Below are 21,074 nucleotides of genomic sequence, written 5' to 3'. Positions count from 1 at the left end.
TGGCCCACATAGATCTTAGGACAGGGGCAAATAAAAACATATACTACAAATGTCGAGTTACATGACGTGATGTGTCGTAGCTCAAATAATTGGCCTGAGCTCGGGTGAACAAAGAACTCCCTGAATTCCCGTGTTATTGAACATGTAGAACATTTGCCACATTTAAAGTGGCCACCGGAATGATCAGTAGTTGTATATGGCTCAGTGAGATCAGATGGGCTTAAAAGCTCTTTGAAATTCTTTTGGCGAGAATATGCCATTCTTAAATGAGTGTCACTAAATGTTGGATGTAGCTCCATTACATCCCAATGGTGTCGTAAAATCTTTGTGATGTTGTTGATGTTGGGAGAATATTCCAAAACACATGTAACAATGTTCTCCATATCTTCCTTATTGTCATTCCTCGGAAGGAATAGGAGGTCTCTGTTCATAAATTTGGCCCTTTTGTAGGCTTTTTTCAATACAATTGGAGGATACCCTCTGTTCTTTAAACGGATGTACAATTGCTTGCTATTGAATTTGTAGTCTGACATGTCAGAGCACAGGCGTCTGTACCGAAAGAATTGTGACGTCGGTAAGCTTCGTTTAAGTGCTGTAGGGTGGTTACTGGAGAAACTGAGAAAAGTATTTCTATCTGTGTTTTTTCTATAAACAGTGGTTTGGATAGAACTATCACCTCGAACAACCTTGACATCTAAAAAAGAGATGGAGTCTGGATGACACTCCATACTGAACTCTACTTTCTGGTGCCTGGAATTTAACCAGATGTAGAATTGGTCAAGTTCCTCTCTAGAACCTCTCCAAATGACAAAAATATCGTCAATAAAGCGTAGCCATATAAGAATCTTGTCTGAAAAGGGATTGTTCACAATCCACACATTCTCAAATTTTTGCATGAAGAGATTGGCTATAGAGGGTGCCATGGTTGCCCCCATGGCTACTCCTGAGATCTGTTGAAAAAATTTGTCTTGAAACCTAAAGTAGTTACTTTTCATAGCCATAGTCAAAAATTGTATTAAGAGATGAATGGGAATTCTACTGTTGCTAATGTTGTTTTGAAGAAATTCCTCCACAATAATGATAGCTTCATCTTGAGGGATGATGGTATATAGTGATTTCACATCAAATGTGACAAAAAAGGTTATGTCATCTAAGTTGGTGATTTCTGAGAGTTTAATCAAAAATTGTGACGAATCAATTCTGAAACAACTCAGAATAAACCGTCAGATTCGAATTTGCAGGGCTGACAAAGGGGGAGGCGTTGTAGTCTTAGACATGGCGAAATATAAGGCTGAAGTCTTTAGGCTATTGAATGCACCCACAGATTACAGAGAGCTGGCAGTAGATCCCACCCCCAGTCTAGCCCTTGAAATACAATCTCTTACGTCCTTTACTTTAGACAGTGGCTTTCTGACCAAGAAGGAACATGAGTATTTAAATGTGGTGAATCCCAGGATCCCGGTATTCTATGCCCTACCAAAGATTCATAAGGACATAGAAAACCCTCCTGGGCGACCCATAGTATCCAGCAGAGGGTCTGTTCTCGAGCCCCTTTCCTCCTTTGTTGATATGTTTCTTCGACCCATAGTTACCAAAGGATTTTCTTATCTACATGATTCGTCACAATTTTTGATTAAACTCTCAGAAATCACCAACTTAGATGACATAACCTTTTTTGTCACATTTGATGTGAAATCACTATATACCATCATCCCTCAAGATGAAGCTATCATTATTGTGGAGGAATTTCTTCAAAACAACATTAGCAACAGTAGAATTCCCATTCATCTCTTAATACAATTTTTGACTATGGCTATGAAAAGTAACTACTTTAGGTTTCAAGACAAATTTTTTCAACAGATCTCAGGAGTAGCCATGGGGGCAACCATGGCACCCTCTATAGCCAATCTCTTCATGCAAAAATTTGAGAATGTGTGGATTGTGAACAATCCCTTTTCAGACAAGATTCTTATATGGCTACGCTTTATTGACGATATTTTTGTCATTTGGAGAGGTTCTAGAGAGGAACTTGACCAATTCTACATCTGGTTAAATTCCAGGCACCAGAAAGTAGAGTTCAGTATGGAGTGTCATCCAGACTCCATCTCTTTTTTAGATGTCAAGGTTGTTCGAGGTGATAGTTCTATCCAAACCACTGTTTATAGAAAAAACACAGATAGAAATACTTTTCTCAGTTTCTCCAGTAACCACCCTACAGCACTTAAACGAAGCTTACCGACGTCACAATTCTTTCGGTACAGACGCCTGTGCTCTGACATGTCAGACTACAAATTCAATAGCAAGCAATTGTACATCCGTTTAAAGAACAGAGGGTATCCTCCAATTGTATTGAAAAAAGCCTACAAAAGGGCCAAATTTATGAACAGAGACCTCCTATTCCTTCCGAGGAATGACAATAAGGAAGATATGGAGAACATTGTTACATGTGTTTTGGAATATTCTCCCAACATCAACAACATCACAAAGATTTTACGACACCATTGGGATGTAATGGAGCTACATCCAACATTTAGTGACACTCATTTAAGAATGGCATATTCTTGCCAAAAGAATTTCAAAGAGCTTTTAAGCCCATCTGATCTCACTGAGCCATATACAACTACTGATCATTCCGGTGGCCACTTTAAATGTGGCAAATGTTCTACATGTTCAATAACACGGGAATTCAGGGAGTTCTTTGTTCACCCGAGCTCAGGCCAATTATTTGAGCTACGACACATCACGTCATGTAACTCGACATTTGTAGTATATGTTTTTATTTGCCCCTGTCCTAAGATCTATGTGGGCCAGACCACCCATCCTTTTAGAACACGGGCTACTGAGCATAAGAGTTGCCTTCGGAATAATCGACTCCAAGCTCCTATGGTCACACACTGTTTGGAGCAAAATCATTCATTCACTGACCTACAATGTTGCGTGATTGATCATATTGACAACTGCTCCGATCGACAACAGCGACTTTTTCGGGCTGAACAAGCTTGGATTTACAAATTGGACAGTGAAGAACCAAATGGACTAAATCAAAAATTAGAATGGAATGTTTTCTTTTGATTTTTCTGTCAGTTTTGACATTTTTCTTTTCAGGATCGTACGCGGGGTCTGATAGACATTTTCATTTTTCCTCTTATGTGTGAAAAGTTATGAGAGGATTATTGATTTCACGAATATATTTTCTGCTTAAAGAATATTTTTCTCAGACCGCGCTACCCTCCTCCCCTGTCAGCAGCTTAGTCAGCTGTTTTACTGCACAGGCACTTTCCGGGGTGTGACGTCACTCCCCGGGAGTTCTTAACCCGGTACAGTCATGGTGCAGCCATCTTTTTGATCAGATGAGACGTTGCGGCGTCCTGCTTAAAGGTATGTCATAGTGGCTTCTGAAGATTGTCTTGAAGTCTTGCTTTATGTCCAGTATTCTGATGTAATTTTCTTTTCTGGCTTTAGTTTTGATCGGACTTTTGATACACCCTGAGGCAGCAAGTTAGTGAAACGCTGGCCATCGTCGGTGTACCGATCAATGAGATAAGTAGAAAGTTTTTTTCTTCTATCAAGCATAGACAGCCCTGCTTACAGTTTTTTCATTTGGGAGTACAACGGAGGTTTTTGCCAGTGAGGTTTTTTTCTTCTATCAAGCATAGACAGCCCTGCTTACAGTTTTTTCATTTGGGAGTACAACGGAGGTTTTTGCCAGTGAGGTTATCACCCGACCACCTTTATCCACCATTTTGGTGGTGGGAGGGCCTTTATCGGAGGCTTTTCCTCCAGTTCAATCTGAACTTTCTCCTTGGAACTGAAGCAGCACTGCCTACATTCTTTATATGACATTACCATATCTTTATTCTTGTGAAAGTGTGTTTCGCCATATTATTGATTTTTCACAGATCTGAGTATCTTGTGCTGTCTCCTCTTAATTATGTCACTTCCTGTTTCTTCACTGATGGGGATGCAGTAGAAGGAAGACTGTAGGGCTGGCATGGATTTCCTATAAGAATCACCACCAGTAATGGCTGTGAGGGAGACTGGGAAGGAAGTGATTCAGAGAAAGATGGGCAGATTATAAGAACTTAAGAATAGCCTTACTGGGTAAGACCAATGGTCGATCAAGCCCAGTAGCCCGTACTCATGGTGGCCAATCCAGGTCACTAGTACCTGGCCAAAACCCAAGGAGTAGCAATATTCCATGCTACCGATACAGGGTAAGCAGTGGCTTCCCCCCATGTCTTTCTCAATAACAGACTAAACTAAACTAAACTAAACTAAGCCTTAAGTTTATATACCGCATCATCTCCACGGAAGTGGAGCTCGACACGGTTTACAAAGCTTAAAAAGGAAAATTTACAAGAGCATATAAACAGAGGGGATGTAAGCAAGAGGAGAGATGTTATATGTTAGAGAATAGCCAGGTTTTCAGTTGTTTTCAGAATAGTTGAAGGGTGCCCAGGTTCCGCAGCGGGACAGTGAGATCGTTTCAGAGGCCTGTAATTTTGGAGACTATGGACTTTTCCTCCAGGAACTTGTCCAAACCTTTCTTAAAACCAGCTATGCTATCTGCTCGTACCACATCCTCTGGCAAGGGCCCCCCTGAAGGAGCAGATGTCATTTTGGGGCAGAGGAGAGGAGACCGATGAAGTAAGTAGAGGTAAAGAAGATAGAAAGGATGAGAGAGGGAGGGATGGATGCAAGGGAGGAGAAGATTAAAATAAAACTATATATGTATGGAAGAAGAGAGGGGCCTGACTCTCCCAAACTGGCAGATCTGGCTAGGCCCTTGGCATGACTCACTTTCAAAATCAGGCCATTCATTCTCACTCCATCCATTCTAAGAAATCTCTTAACTTCCAGTTCTCCATCTAAATCTAATCTTTTGCCACTGTATCTACATCCCTTTTTCCCTGTTGTCATTTTCCCATTTCTGCCCCACTCATATCCACTCACTCCTACTGTTCCACCCTACCTGCTGGTAAACTGAAATGAACCTGATGATTTTCTTGTCTAATTATAAAGTGAAATAACCTCATGAGAGCTAGAAACACATTTGCAGTGTCCCTACAGATTACCATACCTGCCAGATTATGAGTGATGAATTTCATAGTCACTAAAGGATACAGTAGCTGATGTATAATGAATCCCATCCACGGTAGACATCAAGTCTGCATGTTCAGACTTTCTGGACCTACTTTTCTTCTGGAGTGTAGGCATTGAGTTTCTTGAGCTGACTGATGACATTACTTTAATATTTTCCCATTCCTGATCGACGGTCTCTCTACATGGCATATCTACAGTGTTGGAAGGGATGCATGAGGAACTGGGTTTGTGTTCTAGCAGCTGAGTTAGAATCTTGTTTTCCTGCATAGACATGAGATAAGGCACCTGAGGTATATGATAGGACTCTCTGGGTTTCATAGGTTGAGAACATGTGTCACAAAATCTGTTTGTGATGTGTGCTAGTGCTGGAGACTCAGTTTCATTCATGCTTTGCTGCTCTGCTCTGTTGAGGTTTTCTTTCTGGGAAAGCTCGGCTGCAGGAATTAATTCTGCCCTGTTTTCTCCAAAAAGTGTGCTTCTTGGTCTCAGCATTTGGGACATCCAGGCAAGATGTTCTGATTGTGTTAGCAAAACCTTCTTCATAACAGAGTCCACTATGTGTGTTATGGCACGCGACAATTCTCGTTTTAACATCTCTGATAGTCTTTTATCTTGGGGAGACAGGCCATGGTTGCCACCGAGTCCTCGCTCTTCTTGTAACCTTTTGTGTGGTTCCATCTCTGAAACTCTTCTCCACATGAAATCATTTTGATGACTTTCATTTATATCACAGTTAACACTTCTCTTTGCAGAGTCCTTGGCCTTTTTATCTTCTACATCACAGAGATAATAAACCTGAAATAGTCTCCCCTGGAGCTGCCTCAGCTGCTGTTCTGCTAGCTGGTGGTACTCATAGTCTATCCTGTTCGGCTCTGTTTGGCTCTGATTCTGTTGATGAGGTATTTGACATTTCCTCTTGCTCTCCCTGAAACCCTCTCTCTCCAGATCTGCCAACTGTTCAATGTCTTTTTTGTGTCCCTGCAGACAAAGTTCCTCCTTGTTGAAAGAGCTGTTCATACCTTGGACAATGCTTTCCACTCGTGCCTTCTTAGCTTTTATGTGTTCACTGTACAACCTGTTGGACACATTGGGACTGGGAATAGCGGCTTGACTGAAGGAAGAGTCGGGGTCCTGAGATTTCTCTGTCTCAGTGGAGGCTGAACCTCCGTATTCTGACTGAATTTTGGATGGGATGAAGCAGCAGGTGGTTTCCATTGTCTTCCCCAGCAAGTTTGATCTGACTGATCCACTAGAATAAGAAAGCAAACAGTCTTCATACGGATTTCTTTGAAGATATGAATTAGTTTTCTTCGCTTCTCTATAGTCAATGCTAAGGTTGTTAGAGATGTGGGCATTCATGGCGTTGGTACTCTGTGGATGGAGGGAGATGAAATCAGATGCTTCTCTGCTCTGCTCCTCGGGATCTGGAGTCCTGCGAGAAAATAAAACAAAATGTTTATTGAACTCTGATTTACTGAGTCTAGAGAACCAAAGGGAGCCTGAGACATTCAAACACTTGGTAGGGCTGAGGTGGTTCTAGCTCTTCTTCACCTTCTTCAGTCTACATTTCGCTACGTCTAGGTCCTAATTCTACTTTATAACTTGGAAACTGCCATGTGAAATCTTTCGCCCAATGTGCGGCGGCAACCTAAAAAGCAAACAAGATGCTAGGAATTATGAAAAAAGGGATGGTTAACAAGACTAAGAGTGTCATAATGCCCCTGTATCTCTCCATGGTGCGACCTCAGCTGGAGTATTGCGTTCAATTCTGGTCTCTTTATCTCAAGAAAGAAATAGTGGTGCTAGAAAAGGTTCAAAGAAAAGTGATCAAGATGATAAAGGGGATGGAACTCCTCTCGTATGAGGAAAGACTAAAATGGTTAGGGCTCTTCAGTTTGGAAAAGAGATGGCTGAGGGGAGTAGAACGGGTACAGGTGGATCGATTTTTCACTCCGTCAAAAATTACAGAGACTAGGGGATACTGGATGAAGTTACAGGGAAATAGTTTTAAAACCAATAGGAGGACATTTTTTTTTCACTCAGAGAATAGTTAAGCTCTGGAACACGTTGCCAGAGGATGTGGTAAGAATGGATAGCGTAGCTGGTTTTAAGAAAGGTTTGGACAAGTTCCTGGAGGAAAAGTCCATAGTCTGTTATTGAGAGACATGGGGAAAGCCACTGCTTGCTCTGTATCGGTAGCATGGAATATTGCTACACCTTGGGTTTTGGCCAGGTACTAGTGACCTGGATTGCCATCGTGGGAATGGGTTACTGGGCTTGATGGACCATTGGTCTGACCCAGTAAGGCTATTTTTATGTTCTTATAAACATATATATATATATATATATATATATATATATATTTTTATTTATTTATTTATTATGATATTATACACTGTTTATTTGATTTTGTATTTTACTTTTGTAAACCACCTTGAAGTTTTATTAGGTGGTATAACAAATTTTAATAAAATGACTTGAAACTTATCCACACTGATCACCTCTTGACTAGACTGCTGCAACTGGCTTCTCATAGGTCTTCAATCCATTCACATTAACCCTCTCCTCAAGTCACTTCATTGGCTCCCTATCCATTTCTGAATAGTTTTTCAAGTTTTAATGGATATTTGATGAATTGCCTATTACAAAATTTCTAGGCGATGTACATTTTCAGCATAAAATATTCAAAAGGCTAAAATATAACAAATATTGACAAATTACACCTTATATTTCATCTAAGACAAACATGAGGGGAAAGGGATAACATAAAGTTACAATGTTGGGTTAGAAAAAAAGGGAAAAAACACAAGGCTAGGTTTAACTTTATCAAGACACAAGCTAAGGCTATCTCTGAAGCAAATAAACACTTTGAAAGTAAAGAGAATCTTTAAGTAAGTGGTTTGAAAGGAATAAAACAATAAGATTTAGGCCAATAGTAAAAAGTATTTTTAGGTCAATCAGAAGTAAAAGCGTCTTTAAATAAATAAGTTTTTAGCAGTTTTTTAAAAGTTGTAATGTCTTGTTCGATTCTGATATATTGGGGAATTGCATTCCACCATTGTGGTCCCATTACTGTAAACATGTCGGCTCTACGTGTACCTATAATTTTCAAAGACGGTACTGTTAAAAGGTTTTGTTCCGATGATCGTAATGGGCGTTGGGTTATGTACGGGATTAATGATTTTGAAATAAATTGTGGTTCGTTTGATAATAAAGTCTTAAAGATGAGAAGCATTGTTTTGAACAGAGTTCTGTGACTTATTGGTAACCAGTGAGCGTCTTTAAGTAGTGGGGAAACGTGATCATATTTTTTTGCATTATATATTATTTTTATAGCTGTATTTTGGATGGTCTGTAATCTTCTTTTTTCTTTTTGTGTAATATTAATAAACAAGGCATTACAATAATCAATTTTCGATATAACGAAAGAATGAATTAGGATCTTTAGTGATGGTAAACTTAGAAATTTGGTAATTGATCTGATCTGCCGTAGTTTAAAGAAACAATTTTTGACGATGTGGGAGATGTGTTCATGATAAGTCAGATTATCATCTAAAAAAACCCCGAGTATTTTCACAGTGGATACTAGGTCAAGAGTAATATTGTTAAGTACAAACGGTTTTGATAATAGTATGTCTTTTTTCCAATTAAATAACATAGTTTTGGTCTTGTTAATATTTAATGATAATTTATTTGAGGTAAGCCAGTCTTGTATTTGTTCAAGTTTGTAATTGATAGAAGAAATTTCGGTAGTATTGTTTGGATCAAGAGGATGGATTAATTGTATATCATCAGCATACGAAAATGGGATGAAGTCTATGGATTGGCAAATTTCTAATAGTGGTGAAAGAAAAATATTAAAAAGTAAAGGGGACAAAATTGATCCTTGGGGTATACCAAATGTGGAAGTGTGAGGGGCGGAAACTTCATTATTAAATCTAACGGAAGAGGAATGGTTTGAAAGAAACGATTTGAACCATGCTAAAACGTTCTCGGTAATTCCTTTTTCCACGAGCCTATTAATGAGCAATTCGTGATCTATGGTATCGAATGCTGCTGAAATGTCTAAAGAAAATAGTATTACAGATTTATGGTGATCCAGGAAATATTGTATGTTTGATGTTAAGCCAAGTAATGAATATTCAGTGTTATGGAATTTTCTGAAACCGGTTTGATTTGGGTGTAGAGCGTTTGTGTTCTCAATAAAGTCAGAGAGTTGAATGAAGATCCATTTTTCTGTTAATTTGGCTATAAACGGTATATTAGCTATCGGACGATAATTGGCTAAATCATCAATACCCATTTTATAGTTTTTAAGAATAGGGGTGATATATGCAGTCTTCCATTGGAGTGGAACTGTAGAAGTAAGAAGGCTCTTTTATATGAGTGACAATATGAAGGGACCAAAATGTAGGAAGTGTTTTTTCAAATAGAGAGGTGGAATGATTTCGGAATGAGAATTTTTTAAGTTTACTTGTTGTAATAATGATTTGATATCCTGTAGGGAGGGTATTTTAAAGTTTGAACATTTGGCTATTGGTATGAATTCTGTTTGGTCATTAGTGATGCAATTGTTTAATGTGTTTTGGGAAAAGGAGTTGCGAATATTATTTATTTTTTGTGTGAATGCATTTGATAGTTCTTGAGCTTTTAATGTTGATCTTTGGGTGGAACTGTTTATTTTATTTTTTGGATCAATTGATTTTATATTTTATCAATATAATTCAAACTCCTCTTATTGACCTAGAAGTGCCTTCATTCTGCTATCTTCCCTAGGAACTGTGTCATCAGGTGAGGTATGTCTCTCTTATCTGTCCCCTTCTCCTCTACTGCTGTCTCCAGACCCCATTCCATGCCTGAGTCAGTATGTCAAGCTCCATCTCTGGCAGTATTCAAATCTAGATTTTTTTAAGGCTGTTTTTAACTCCTAACTCCCACTCGGTTGTAAAGTACCCATGTCTGTTTTGTCATTCCCTCTGTTAGAAATTCCCTAATCCCTATTTGTCCTGTTTTTCTTTTTAATTAGATTGTAAACTCTCTTGAGCAGGGATTGTCTCTTATATGTTAATGTACAGCACTGCATATTGTGACCACCACTGGAATCCGCACGGGACTCCCCAGCACCTCTAGTGGTCACAAGAAAAATTGCACTAGCGTGTGACCCGGCCTGGAGTCACCCTGCAGGCCTGGATTGACACCCGAAACACCAAAACAACACAATCCTTCCAAAAGGTAATAAATGCAATGCTTCACTTTTATTCTTGGGGTAAAGCATAAAAGTCAGGTAATTATAGGTCCAAGCAAATCAGGAAAGTTGATCACAAAGTTTAAACAGTCCAAACTCAAAAGAAAAAAAAACAAACAGTGCAATATAAAGTCCACACTGTTTTTCTTCCTCTTTCTTCTCCCCTGAAGATTGGGGCTCACCTCAGAGCTTAAATCAGCCTGCTCCTGAGCAGGATATTTAGTTCAAAAAAAACAAAACAAAACACCATAGGGTTAAAGGCACTGTATACCCTATACACAGTGCTTCAAGGTGAAGCCTCTGGCAGCCATACAATTCACTGCCAGGCAATAGAGAGTGCCTCAGGTTTGCTTTAAATTAGCTAATAATAGCCTCAAAATGCCCTCCCAGGTAATAGCAAACCTCTCCCAAGATAACAGACACTCTCAGCTTCCACAAAACCCAAATGCAAAACAGTAAAGAAAAACCAAAAAATCCTCAAAGGTTCAGCTTCCATAAAATAGTCTCTCAAACAATTCAAGCTGAACAATACACTCACTGTTTCTTCAGTTAGCAGTTGCAGCTGGTGGAAAAGCCAACCTCCATGGCTTCTTCATCAAGACTTATTCCCTCAGGCAGGTTATCCAGCTCCATGGGGAGATCAGAAAAGGCTTCCTCCAGCACTTCCCCGGATTCCTGCACCTCCATAGGTGAGGCTGTGTCACCCTTGCTTGGCCCGAGGAGACTCTCAGGGAGGAAAGGTTTGAACCTACTCCCTAGCCTGCCTACTTGTTTGCTCTCAGTTGCTGGTTTATATATTCTAGGGCCACACCCTAACCTGGCTGACTCAGCAGGGAATAACTTAGCTCTAGGGCTCCTCCTGTGGTGACCTAGATATGGCTCTTCCAGGAGATCCTGGGAGATTTCAGGCTCCCCCTGGTGGTTAACCTGCAAATCACCCCTAGAACAATCCTTGTCCATTCCCTTCCGGGTTTTCTTTTGTACTTTTACCCCTGGCCTAACTGGGACCTTGGTAGAGCCCGGATCTGACTGGTCACAATATATCTATCAGGGCTATAGAAATAAGTAGTAGTATTAATAGTAAACTGTACCGTTCCCTCAGGTTTTTGCAGCCCAAATGCATGACCTTGCATTTCTTAGCATTAAATTTTAGCTGCCAAATTTCAGACCATTCTTCAAGCTTCACCAGGTCTTTCTTCATGTTATTCACACCATGCGACGTGTCTACTCTATTGCAGATTTTGGTATCTTCCACAAAGAAGCAAATCTTACCTGACAACCCTTCTGCAATATCATTTATAAAAATATTAAAAAGAATGGGCCCAAGAACAAAACCTTGAGGAACAACACTGGTAACATCCCTTTCCTCAGAGCAATCTCCATTGATCACTACCCTCTGTCGCCTTCCACCAGTTCTTGACCCATCCCGAGGGCACTCGGGACATCTGTGTGGAATATTGTCAAAGGCTTTGCTAAAATCTAAATACACCACATCTAGCACATTCCCTCTATCCAATTCTCTGGTCACCCATCAAAGGCCGCACCTTCAAAAAGATATAAAAAGAATGGAGTTGGTCCAGAGGAAGGCTACTAAAATGCTGCGTGGTCTTCATCATAAGGCGTATGGGGACAGACTTAAAGATCTCAATATATATACTTTGGGGGAAAGGGAAGATATGATAGAGACGTTTAAATACCTATGTGATGTAAATCCGCATGAGTCGAGTCTCTTTCATTTGAAAGGAAGCTCTGAAATGAGAGGGCAAAGGATGAAGTTAAGAGATGATAGGCTCAGGAGTAATCTAAGGAAATAAATTTTTACAGAAAGGGTGGTAGGTGCATGGACATGGAACTGTGTCTGAATTCAAGAAAGCGTGAGATAGAAACATAGAAACATAGAAAGATGACGGCAGATAAGGGCCATAGCCCATCAAGTCTGCCCACACTATTTACCCACCCTCTTAAATCTACTGACCCCCTAAAGAATAATTGTAATTATACTGTCACTCTACTTACCCGCTCATTCAGTCCTAGTGACCCTATCCCTTGGCATGACCTCGTAGGGATCCCACATAGGTATCCCATTTGTTCTTGAAGTCTGAGATGCTGCGTGCCTCGACCACCTGCACTGGAAGCTCGTTCCAATGCTCAATCACTCTCTCCGTGAAGAAGTACTTCCTGGTGTCTCCACGGAACTTCCCTCCCCTGAGCTTGAGCGGATGTCCTCTTGTGGTCGAGGGTCCCCTGAGAAGAAAGATATCATCTTCCACCTCTACCCGTCCCGTGATGTACTTAAATGTCTCAATCATGTCTCCCCTCTCCCTACGCTCCTCGAGAGTGTAGAGCTGCAATTTGCTCAGTCTTTCTTCGTACGGGAGACCCTTTAGCCCCGAGACCATCCTGGTAGCCATCCGCTGAACCGATTCAACTCTGAGCACATCCTTACGGTAATGCGGCCTCCAGAATTGAACACAGTATTCCAGATGCGGTCTCACCATGGCTCTGTACAGTGGCATCATGACTTCAGGTTTCCTGTTGACGAAGCTTCTCTTGATACAGCCTATCATTTGCCGTGCTTTAGATGCAGCCTTCTCCACTTGAGTGGATGCTTTCATGTCCGCACTGATGATTACTCCTAAGTCTCGTTCTGCCGTGGTCCTGGCTAAAGTTTCTCCATTCAGGGTGTAAGTTCTGCAAGGATTTCCGTTGCCGAGATGCATGACCTTACATTTCTTGGCATTGAAGCCCAGCTGCCAGATCAAGGACCAACTTTCTAAAGTACGCAGGTCTTGCTCCATAGCATCCTGAAGATTATAGCCGTTTACTACATTGCATAGTTTGGCGTCATCAGCGAATAAGGTTACCTTGCCTTGGAGCCCTTGAGTCAGATCCCTAATGAATATGTTGAAGAGGAGTGGGCCCAGGACCGAACCCTGTGGCACTCCGCTGGTCACCTCTGACATTTTAGAAAGGGTACCGTTGACCACCACCCTCTGAAGTCTGCCACTAAGCCAATCTTTAACCCATGCAGTTAGAGTCTCTCCTAATCCCATAGATTTCATCTTGTTCAGCAGCCTGCGGTGTGGGACGCTGACAAACGCTTTGCTGAAGTCCAGGTACACGACGTCCAGGGACTCTCCTGAGTCTAGTCTTCTTGTTACCCAGTCAAAGAAGCTTATTAGATTGGACTGGCATGACCTACCCTTGGTGAATCCATGTTGGCTGGGATCCCGGAGATTTCCCTCGTTCAGGATCGTATCTAATTTATACTTAATTAGTGTTTCCATGAGTTTGCACACTATTGAGGTGAGGCTTACCGGTCTATAGTTCGCAGCCTCAGCCTTGCAACCCTTTTTATGTAGAGGAACGACGTTGGCTGTTTTCCAGTCCAACGGAACTTTCCCCGTACTTAGTGAGAGATTGAAGAGCACTGCCAACGGTTCTGCCAGGACATCTCTCAATTCTCTGAGCATTCTTGGGTGTAAATTGTTCGGTCCCATGGCCTTGTCCGTCATGGATTTCACTCTGCCACGTTACTGATGATGTTACTGATGCAGCAGAGTGAAATCCCCAACAGAGAATGCCAAGCAGCCTGTTTTGAGTGCTGCCGGCTCGACACTGCTTCGGTTGAAGGTAGGGCTCACTCGTGGTTGGCGGGGAGGGAAGGATGGAGGGTCAGCAGGAGTTCAGCTGTGCAGTGGGGGCAGGGGGTGCTCAAGGGTTCTGCACAAGGGATGGGAGGGAGGGAGGGATGGATGGATAGAAGCTGAGCAAGAGTTCTGTTGAATAAGGGATGGTCGGGAAAGATAGAAACTGAGCAAGGGTTATGCTGCACGAGGGATGGGAGGGAGGGAAGGATAGAAGCTGGGTAAACTTCTGCTGCACAGGGGGATGGGAGGGAGGGGAGGAAAGATGCTGCACATGTGAGGGAGAGAAAGGAAAGAGGAATAATTGGGGTGAAGGAGAGGGAGGGAGAGATGATCATGTGCATACCCCGAAAATAAGACCTAGTGCCTTTTTTGGGCCCCAAATGAATGTAAGACACTGTCTTATTTTGGGGGGAAACACGGTATTATAGTGTATATATGGGATCTAGACTTCAATAATGGTTTTTCTTTCAAACATCTGCAGCTACTGTCAAACCTCACTCCAGTTATGAGGTACCATATTTTTTGCTCCTGACCATAAGATGCACCCTATATTTAGAGGAGGAAAACAAGAAAAAAAAACATTCTGAACCAAATTCTCCCTACCAGGCTCTGCACCCAACTCCACTCCTTGCCAGGCTCTGCACCCTGTCCCTCCCCCCCTTGATGGTCTAGTGGTAGGCTGAGACAGGACACAGGGACAGGGCCTAGTCACAGGTAGGCCTAGTGACAGGCAGGCAGTCCCTATACCCCCATGTACCTCCCCAGTACCTTAAATCATCCCCCATGTACCCCTTTTTTAATCATACTCCCCTTGTACCTTTAATCATACTCCCTTGTACCTTTGTAATCAAACCCCCTCTTGTACCTTTAATCATACCCCCCTTGTACCTTTTTAATCATACCCCCCCTTGTATCTTTTTAATCATACCCCCCTTTGTACTTTTTTTTATCATAGCCCCCTAGTATTTTTTTAATCATACCCCCCCTTTGTACCTTTACAAAAAAAACAACCCGTACCTTTTTTAATTCTTCCCTCCCTCCCTCCACGGCTCTGCATTATTTTCTGGCAGCAGGTGCATGAGTCAGGAACCCGGAGGTCAGGCACGAGCTTTCTACATTCCTGCCTGGCCCTGCGCCGCTTTCTGAATGGCTGCTAGCAGTTTTCATGAGTCCCACGAGAACTGCCGCCAGGCATTCAGAAAGCAGCGTGGGCCCAAGCGGGAGCGTGTAAAGCATGGTCCTGACCGCTGCGCTCCTGACTCGCGCGCTTGCTGCTGGAAAATAATGCTGAGCCGTGGAGGGAGGGATATACGCTGGACCACCAGGCTTGAACAAGGTACGGCGGTGAAGACAGTGGCGGCTGCGGGGGGGGGGGGGGGGGGGGGGTTGTTTTAAAAAGGTGTGCAGCTGCGGCGAGGGGGTTGCAATTGGACATTGTTTAAATACGTGGCGAGGCATTGTTTAAATATGTGGTGCGGCTGAAAGATGGTATGACCGCGGGGATTGCAATTGTAAGGGGGGGGGAGCGGCGGGCGATGTTTAAAAAGCTGTGCGCGGGGATGGAGTGTTGCAGCCATGTGGGAGATTACAATTTTTCACCTTCACTTCACTGAGATTTCCACCCACTTTTGGGTAGAAAAAAGTGTCTTATGGAGTGAAAAATACGGTAATTTAAGTTTTGCTTTAATCGGATCCTGTCTTTATCTTTTGCATTTCTGAATTCTGTCACAGTTTTTGTCTTCACCACATTCCCTGAGAGGGTATTCCAGGCATCCACCACCCTTTTTGTGAAAAATAATTTCCTGATGTTGCTCCAAACTAATAACATAATTATTTATTTATATGCTGCATAAGCCTTACAGTTCTAAGCGGTTTTCAAGGATATAGCAAATAAAATTTGTAACAAAGGGAATGAAAGAACTGAAGAATTTTTAGTAACAGGAAAAGTTATTTTCAATTAGAATTACATATTTTGATAAAGAGATGTTTTTAAGGATTTTCTAAAATGCATATATGAGGTTGAGGAGCGAACTAAATGGCTCCAATCTGGGTCTCTTAAAGCAGCTTCATAGGCAATGAGTTTGGACACAAATCTTTTGTAGATAATACCTTTAACTGGAAGAAAGGAAAAAAATGAGTGAGGTCTTGTGGTTCGACCTGGTCTGGAGAAGCAAAATTAGTCCACCAACCTGCAACATCAGTTCAGGCCTTTAGTTCTACCACTTCTCTGTCTCCAACAAAGATTCATTTGCATATTAATAATACCTTTTACATATTTAAAAGTCTGTATCATATCCAAATCCCTTCTTTCCTCAAGGGTCCGCAGTCCAGACCCTGGAGCCCTCCCAAGTGGACCATGGGAGTGCCAGCGCCCTGATATTTCTTCCCAGGTTGGCTGCAGAATCAGAAGCGATGCGAAGATTTGCAAGATGATTTTTTTCTGCGCACCACCACTGCTAGCTCTGCCGGTCACATCTCTCTGGTGCAGAAGCTTACCTCAGAGGGTGTGTGACCGGCATGGCTATCGTGCCACATGGAGAAAGCTGGTCCTGTATATCTTCACATCACTTTTGATTCTGACTGCAGCTGAGAGACGGCTGCTGGAACTAGAAAAGAGTGGAAAGAAGTTAGGTGAAGGAAGTGGAGTTGAAAAGGAATGGGGTAGGTGAGAGAAGGGGGTAGGAGCTGGAAAAGAGCGGAAAGAAGGTAGGTGAAGGAAGTGGAGCTAAAAAGGGGTGGGGTAGGTGAGAGAAGGGGGTAGGAGCTGGAACAGAGTGGAAGGAAGGAAGGTGAAGGAAGTGGAGCTGAAAAGGGGGTGGGGTAGTTGAGAGAAGGGGGTAGGAGTTGGAACAGAGCGGAAGGAAGGTAGGTGAAGGAAGTGGAGCTGAAAAGGGGTGGGGTGGGTGAGAAAAGGGGGTTGGAGCTGGAACAGAGAGCTGAAAAGGGAGGGAGGTGGGCGAACAGCAGGACCATTATAAAGACATCCTGAAACTTAAGAACAGATTTAATCGCTCTCATTAAGGTATATTGCTGCTTTTCCTAACATTTCTATTTTGAAATTTTGTGAAAAATTTTCTTTTTTGCAAAAAAAGATTTTAGGGCTTATTTCCAAAGCCTTTGTGCTATGAAAATTGGCCAACAAGTTTGTATTATGATTCATGTTCAAGTTGCATGATTAAATATATACAATACTGTATATAAAAAAAACACGAGACATGATGTGCACACAGTAGTTCGCAGACTTCAGAGAGCAGAAGTTTCTGGACCTCCATGTGAAACATTTGAATAGCCCTGCTCTAGGGTATAGATATTCAGGTCTTCAAGTCTCTTCTCAATATGTTTTGGCACAAACCCCATTTCATTTTTGTCACTTTCCTCTCAATTACCTCAAGTCTTTTGTTTTCCTTAGCCAGATAATGGCCTCCAAAACTGAACCTAGTGCTCCAGAGCCTTACCAATGACCTATAGAGCAGTGGTTCTCAACCCTGTCCTAGGGGACCCCCAGCCAGTCAGGTTTTCAAGATATCCCTAATGAATATGCATGAAAGAGATTTGCATACCTGCCACTTCCATTATATGCAAATCTCTCTCATCAGGTGAAGTTTACAGTGAACTGTCAAGACTAAAGGTAAATAAGGCCATGGGACCAGACAATCTGCACCCAAGAGTGCTCAAGGAGTTGTGCGATGTCCTGGCGACACCGCTAGCTGCACTCTTTAATCTCTCCCTAAGCACGGGGAGAGTACCCTTGGACTGGAAAACAGCCAACGTCATTCCTCTACACAAAAAGGGTTGCAGGGCAGAGGCTACGAATTACAGGCCGGTGAGTCTCACATCAATAGTGTGTAAACTCATGGAAACTTTAATTAAACGCAAATTAGACACGATCCTGTCTGAGGGAAATCTACGGGATCCCAATCAACATGGATTCACCGGGGGTAGGTCCTGCCAATCTAATCTCATCAGCTTCTTTGACTGGGTGACAAAGAAGCTAGACTTGGGAGAGTCTATGGACATCGTGTACCTGGATTTCAGTAAAGCATTTGATAGCGTCCCACACCGCAGGCTGTTGAGCAAAATGAAATCGATGGGGTTAGGAGAAACACTAACTACTTGGGTCAATGATTGGCTAAGTGGAAGACTACAAAGGGTAATGGTAAACGGTACCCTCTCTAAAACATCGGAGGTGACCAGCGGAGTACCGCAGGGTTCAGTCCTGGGCCCACTCCTTTTCAACATATTCATAGGGGATCTGACTCAGGGGCTTCATGGTAAAATAACATTATTCGCCGACGACGCTAAACTATGCAATATAGTAAGGGAATGTACTTTACAGGATAGTATGGCACAGGACCTGCTTACATTGGAAAGATGGTCCTCGACCTGGCAGTTGGGCTTTAACGCTGGGAAATGTAAGATTATGCACCTCGGTAGCGGTAATCCATGCAGAAATTACACCTTGAATGGAGAAACTTTAACTTGTACTTCGGCGGAACGAGACCTAGGAGTACTCATCAGTGCAGACATGAAAACTGCCAATCAAGTGGAAAAGGCTTCATCTAAAGCAAGGCAGATGATGGGATGTATCAGTAGAAGCTTTGTCAGCAAGAAGCCTGAAGTCATAATGCCATTGTACAGAACCATGGTGAGACCTCATCTGGAATACTGTGTACAATTCTGGAGGCCACATTACCGTAAAGATGTGCTTAGAATCGAATCGGTTCAACGGATGGCCACCAGGAGGATCTCGGGGCTAAAGGGTCTCTCGTACGAGGAGAGACTAAACAAACTACAGCTCTACACTCTAGAAGAACGTAGGGAGAGAGGAGACATGATTGAGACATTTAAATACATCACGGGACGTATCGAGGTGGAAGATGATATCTTCTTTCTCAGGGGACCCTCTGCCACTAGAGGGTATGCACTCAAACTCAGAGGCGGGAAATTTCATAGCGACATCAGGAAGTATTTCTTCACAGAAAGAGTGGTTGACCGTTGGAATGAGCTTCCAGCGCAGGTGATCGAGGCCAGCAGCGTGCTGGACTTTAAGAATAAATGGGATACCTATGTGGGATCCCTACGAGGGTCGAACTGGAATATCGGTCGCTAGGTATAGACTTAAGAGGATGGGTCAGTAGGGTGGGCAGACTTGATGGGCTATAGCCCTTTTCTGCCGTCATCTTCTATGTTTCTATATGAGCACTGCGTTGCCGATCTGAAGTTCTGTTGATGCCGGGGGTAGAAGGAGGCCCGTTGCCGATCTTAAGTGTCATCGCGGGGGCGGGGCAGGAGGGCGTTGCCGATCTTGTTGCCAAAATCGGAAAGGTGAGAGGAAGGGAGAAAGAAGGGCCTGTGGTGGATGGAGAGATTGAGAGAAGGGGGCAGATGATGGAAGTGGGGAGAGAGAAGAGGGACAGATGATGGAAGTGGAGAGAAGAGGGAGAGAGAAGAAGGCAGATGATGGAAGTGGGGAGAAGGGGCAGATGATGGAAGTGGGGAGAGAGAAGAGGGCAGATGATGGAAGTGGGGAGAAGGGAGAGCAAATGTTGAATGGAAGTGGAGAAAAAGAACACATACTGGATGGAAGGAGGGATAAAGAAAAAGGACATATGCTGGATGGGGGAAGAAGATAGAGTTAGTGAGATAGTGGAGGGATGAAGGAAAGGGGTGGCATACTGTGGGTAGACACAGAAAAAAGAGGGAAACTGAGGACTGCATAGTAAGAAAGAATTTAATTTAGACGGAGGCAGAAGATAAAGAAGGAAGACCAGAGAAGGAAAGGGAAGAGAGAGAGGAGAGAGAGATGCCAGAGAATGGGTAAGGAGACAGAGATATCAGATCTGAGCGGAGGAAATGAGAAGAAAGAGATGCTAAACCCACAGGGGGGAGGGAAAAAGAGATGAAAGGAGAAAGATTCCAGACCATGAGGGAAGATGATGGATGCCAGACCAAAGGGGGGGGGGGTCTAGAGGAGAGATGGGAGGGGGGAGATAGACAGTTTCTGGAAGGGGCAGGCAGTGGATGGAATGGGCAGAGCTGGATTGAAGAGACAGGGCAGATGCTGGACGGAAAAGAGTGAAAAGAAGATAAAAGCAGAAACCAGAGACAACAAAAGGTAGAAAAAAATCATTTTATTTATATTTTGTCATTAGAATATATCAGATTTGAAAAATATATCCTGCTAGAGACATAACTGGGGACTGCAAAGCCCAGGCAGTGCTTCTTTAGCTAGATGGAAGGGGTAGAGAAAGAGGGCACATGATGGAAGGAGGGGATAAATAAAAGGAGGGCACATGATGGGAGAAAAAGGATTGAGTGAGGGAAGTACTGGAGGGGGTAAGGGAAAGAAGTGGTGAGCTGTAGATAGACAGTAAAAAAGGAAATTGATGAGAGGGTAGTAAGAGCGTAATCTAGATGGATGCAGAAAATAAATTGAAAATTAAAATGAGGGAAGAAAAGGATTGCAGAAGAGAGGTGTGGGAGAGGGAAGGAGAGGAGAGAGATGCCAGACCAATGGAGGTGAAAGAAGAGATGGATGGGGGAGGCATACAGTTTCTGGAAGGGGCATAGAAGGAGAGAAGATGCCATATAGGGGCAGAGAGACGGCAGACAGTGGATGGAAGGAAGAGAGTAACAAGAAGATGAGGAAAGCAGAAACCAGAGAAGACAAAGGTAGAACAAAAATTTTCTATTTATTTATTGCTCTAGGAGACATGTGTCACTATTTCTGTTGTGTTGCATTGTATGCAGAGTCCAGCTTCTTGATGGTTCAATTTAACCTTTGTCTATGTATTTCTATTTTATCCCCCCTTTTACAAAACTGTGGAGCGTTTTTTAGCGCCAGCCATGGTGGTAGCAGCTCTGATGATCAGAATTCTATGAGCGTCAGAGCTGTTACCACTGTGGCTAAAATCCACACTACAGTTTTGTAAAAGGGGGAGGGGTTAGTTTGTAATGACATATTCCATACTAGGCGAAGGTGTTTTCTGTGTTCTGTGTGTTCGAAAGACATAGTTTTCTGTTAGGATTGACGGTGTAGGATTGATCTGTACTAGTCTGGCTTGTTTAGTTTTACA

General features: G+C 42.7%; 1 protein-coding gene across 2 annotated transcripts in view; it reads right to left on the bottom strand.

Moving 5' to 3' along the window:
• Window positions 1–21,074, bottom strand: part of PROX2 (prospero homeobox 2) — a 140,692-nt gene that overhangs the window by 100,882 nt on the left and 18,736 nt on the right. For both annotated transcript variants that reach the window (XM_033951094.1, XM_033951093.1), the window contains exon 2: window positions 5,125–6,535. In XM_033951094.1, coding sequence (XP_033806985.1) covers window positions 5,125–6,462 — 1,338 coding nt within the window. In that variant the 5' untranslated portion in view covers window positions 6,463–6,535. The remainder of the gene's footprint in view (window positions 1–5,124; window positions 6,536–21,074) is intronic.

The sequence above is a fragment of the Geotrypetes seraphini genome, chromosome 7 (genome assembly GCF_902459505.1).
Source record: "Geotrypetes seraphini chromosome 7, aGeoSer1.1, whole genome shotgun sequence".
Classification (NCBI taxonomy): Eukaryota; Metazoa; Chordata; class Amphibia; order Gymnophiona; family Dermophiidae; genus Geotrypetes; species Geotrypetes seraphini.
This window is presented reverse-complemented; position numbering and strand designations above follow the sequence as displayed.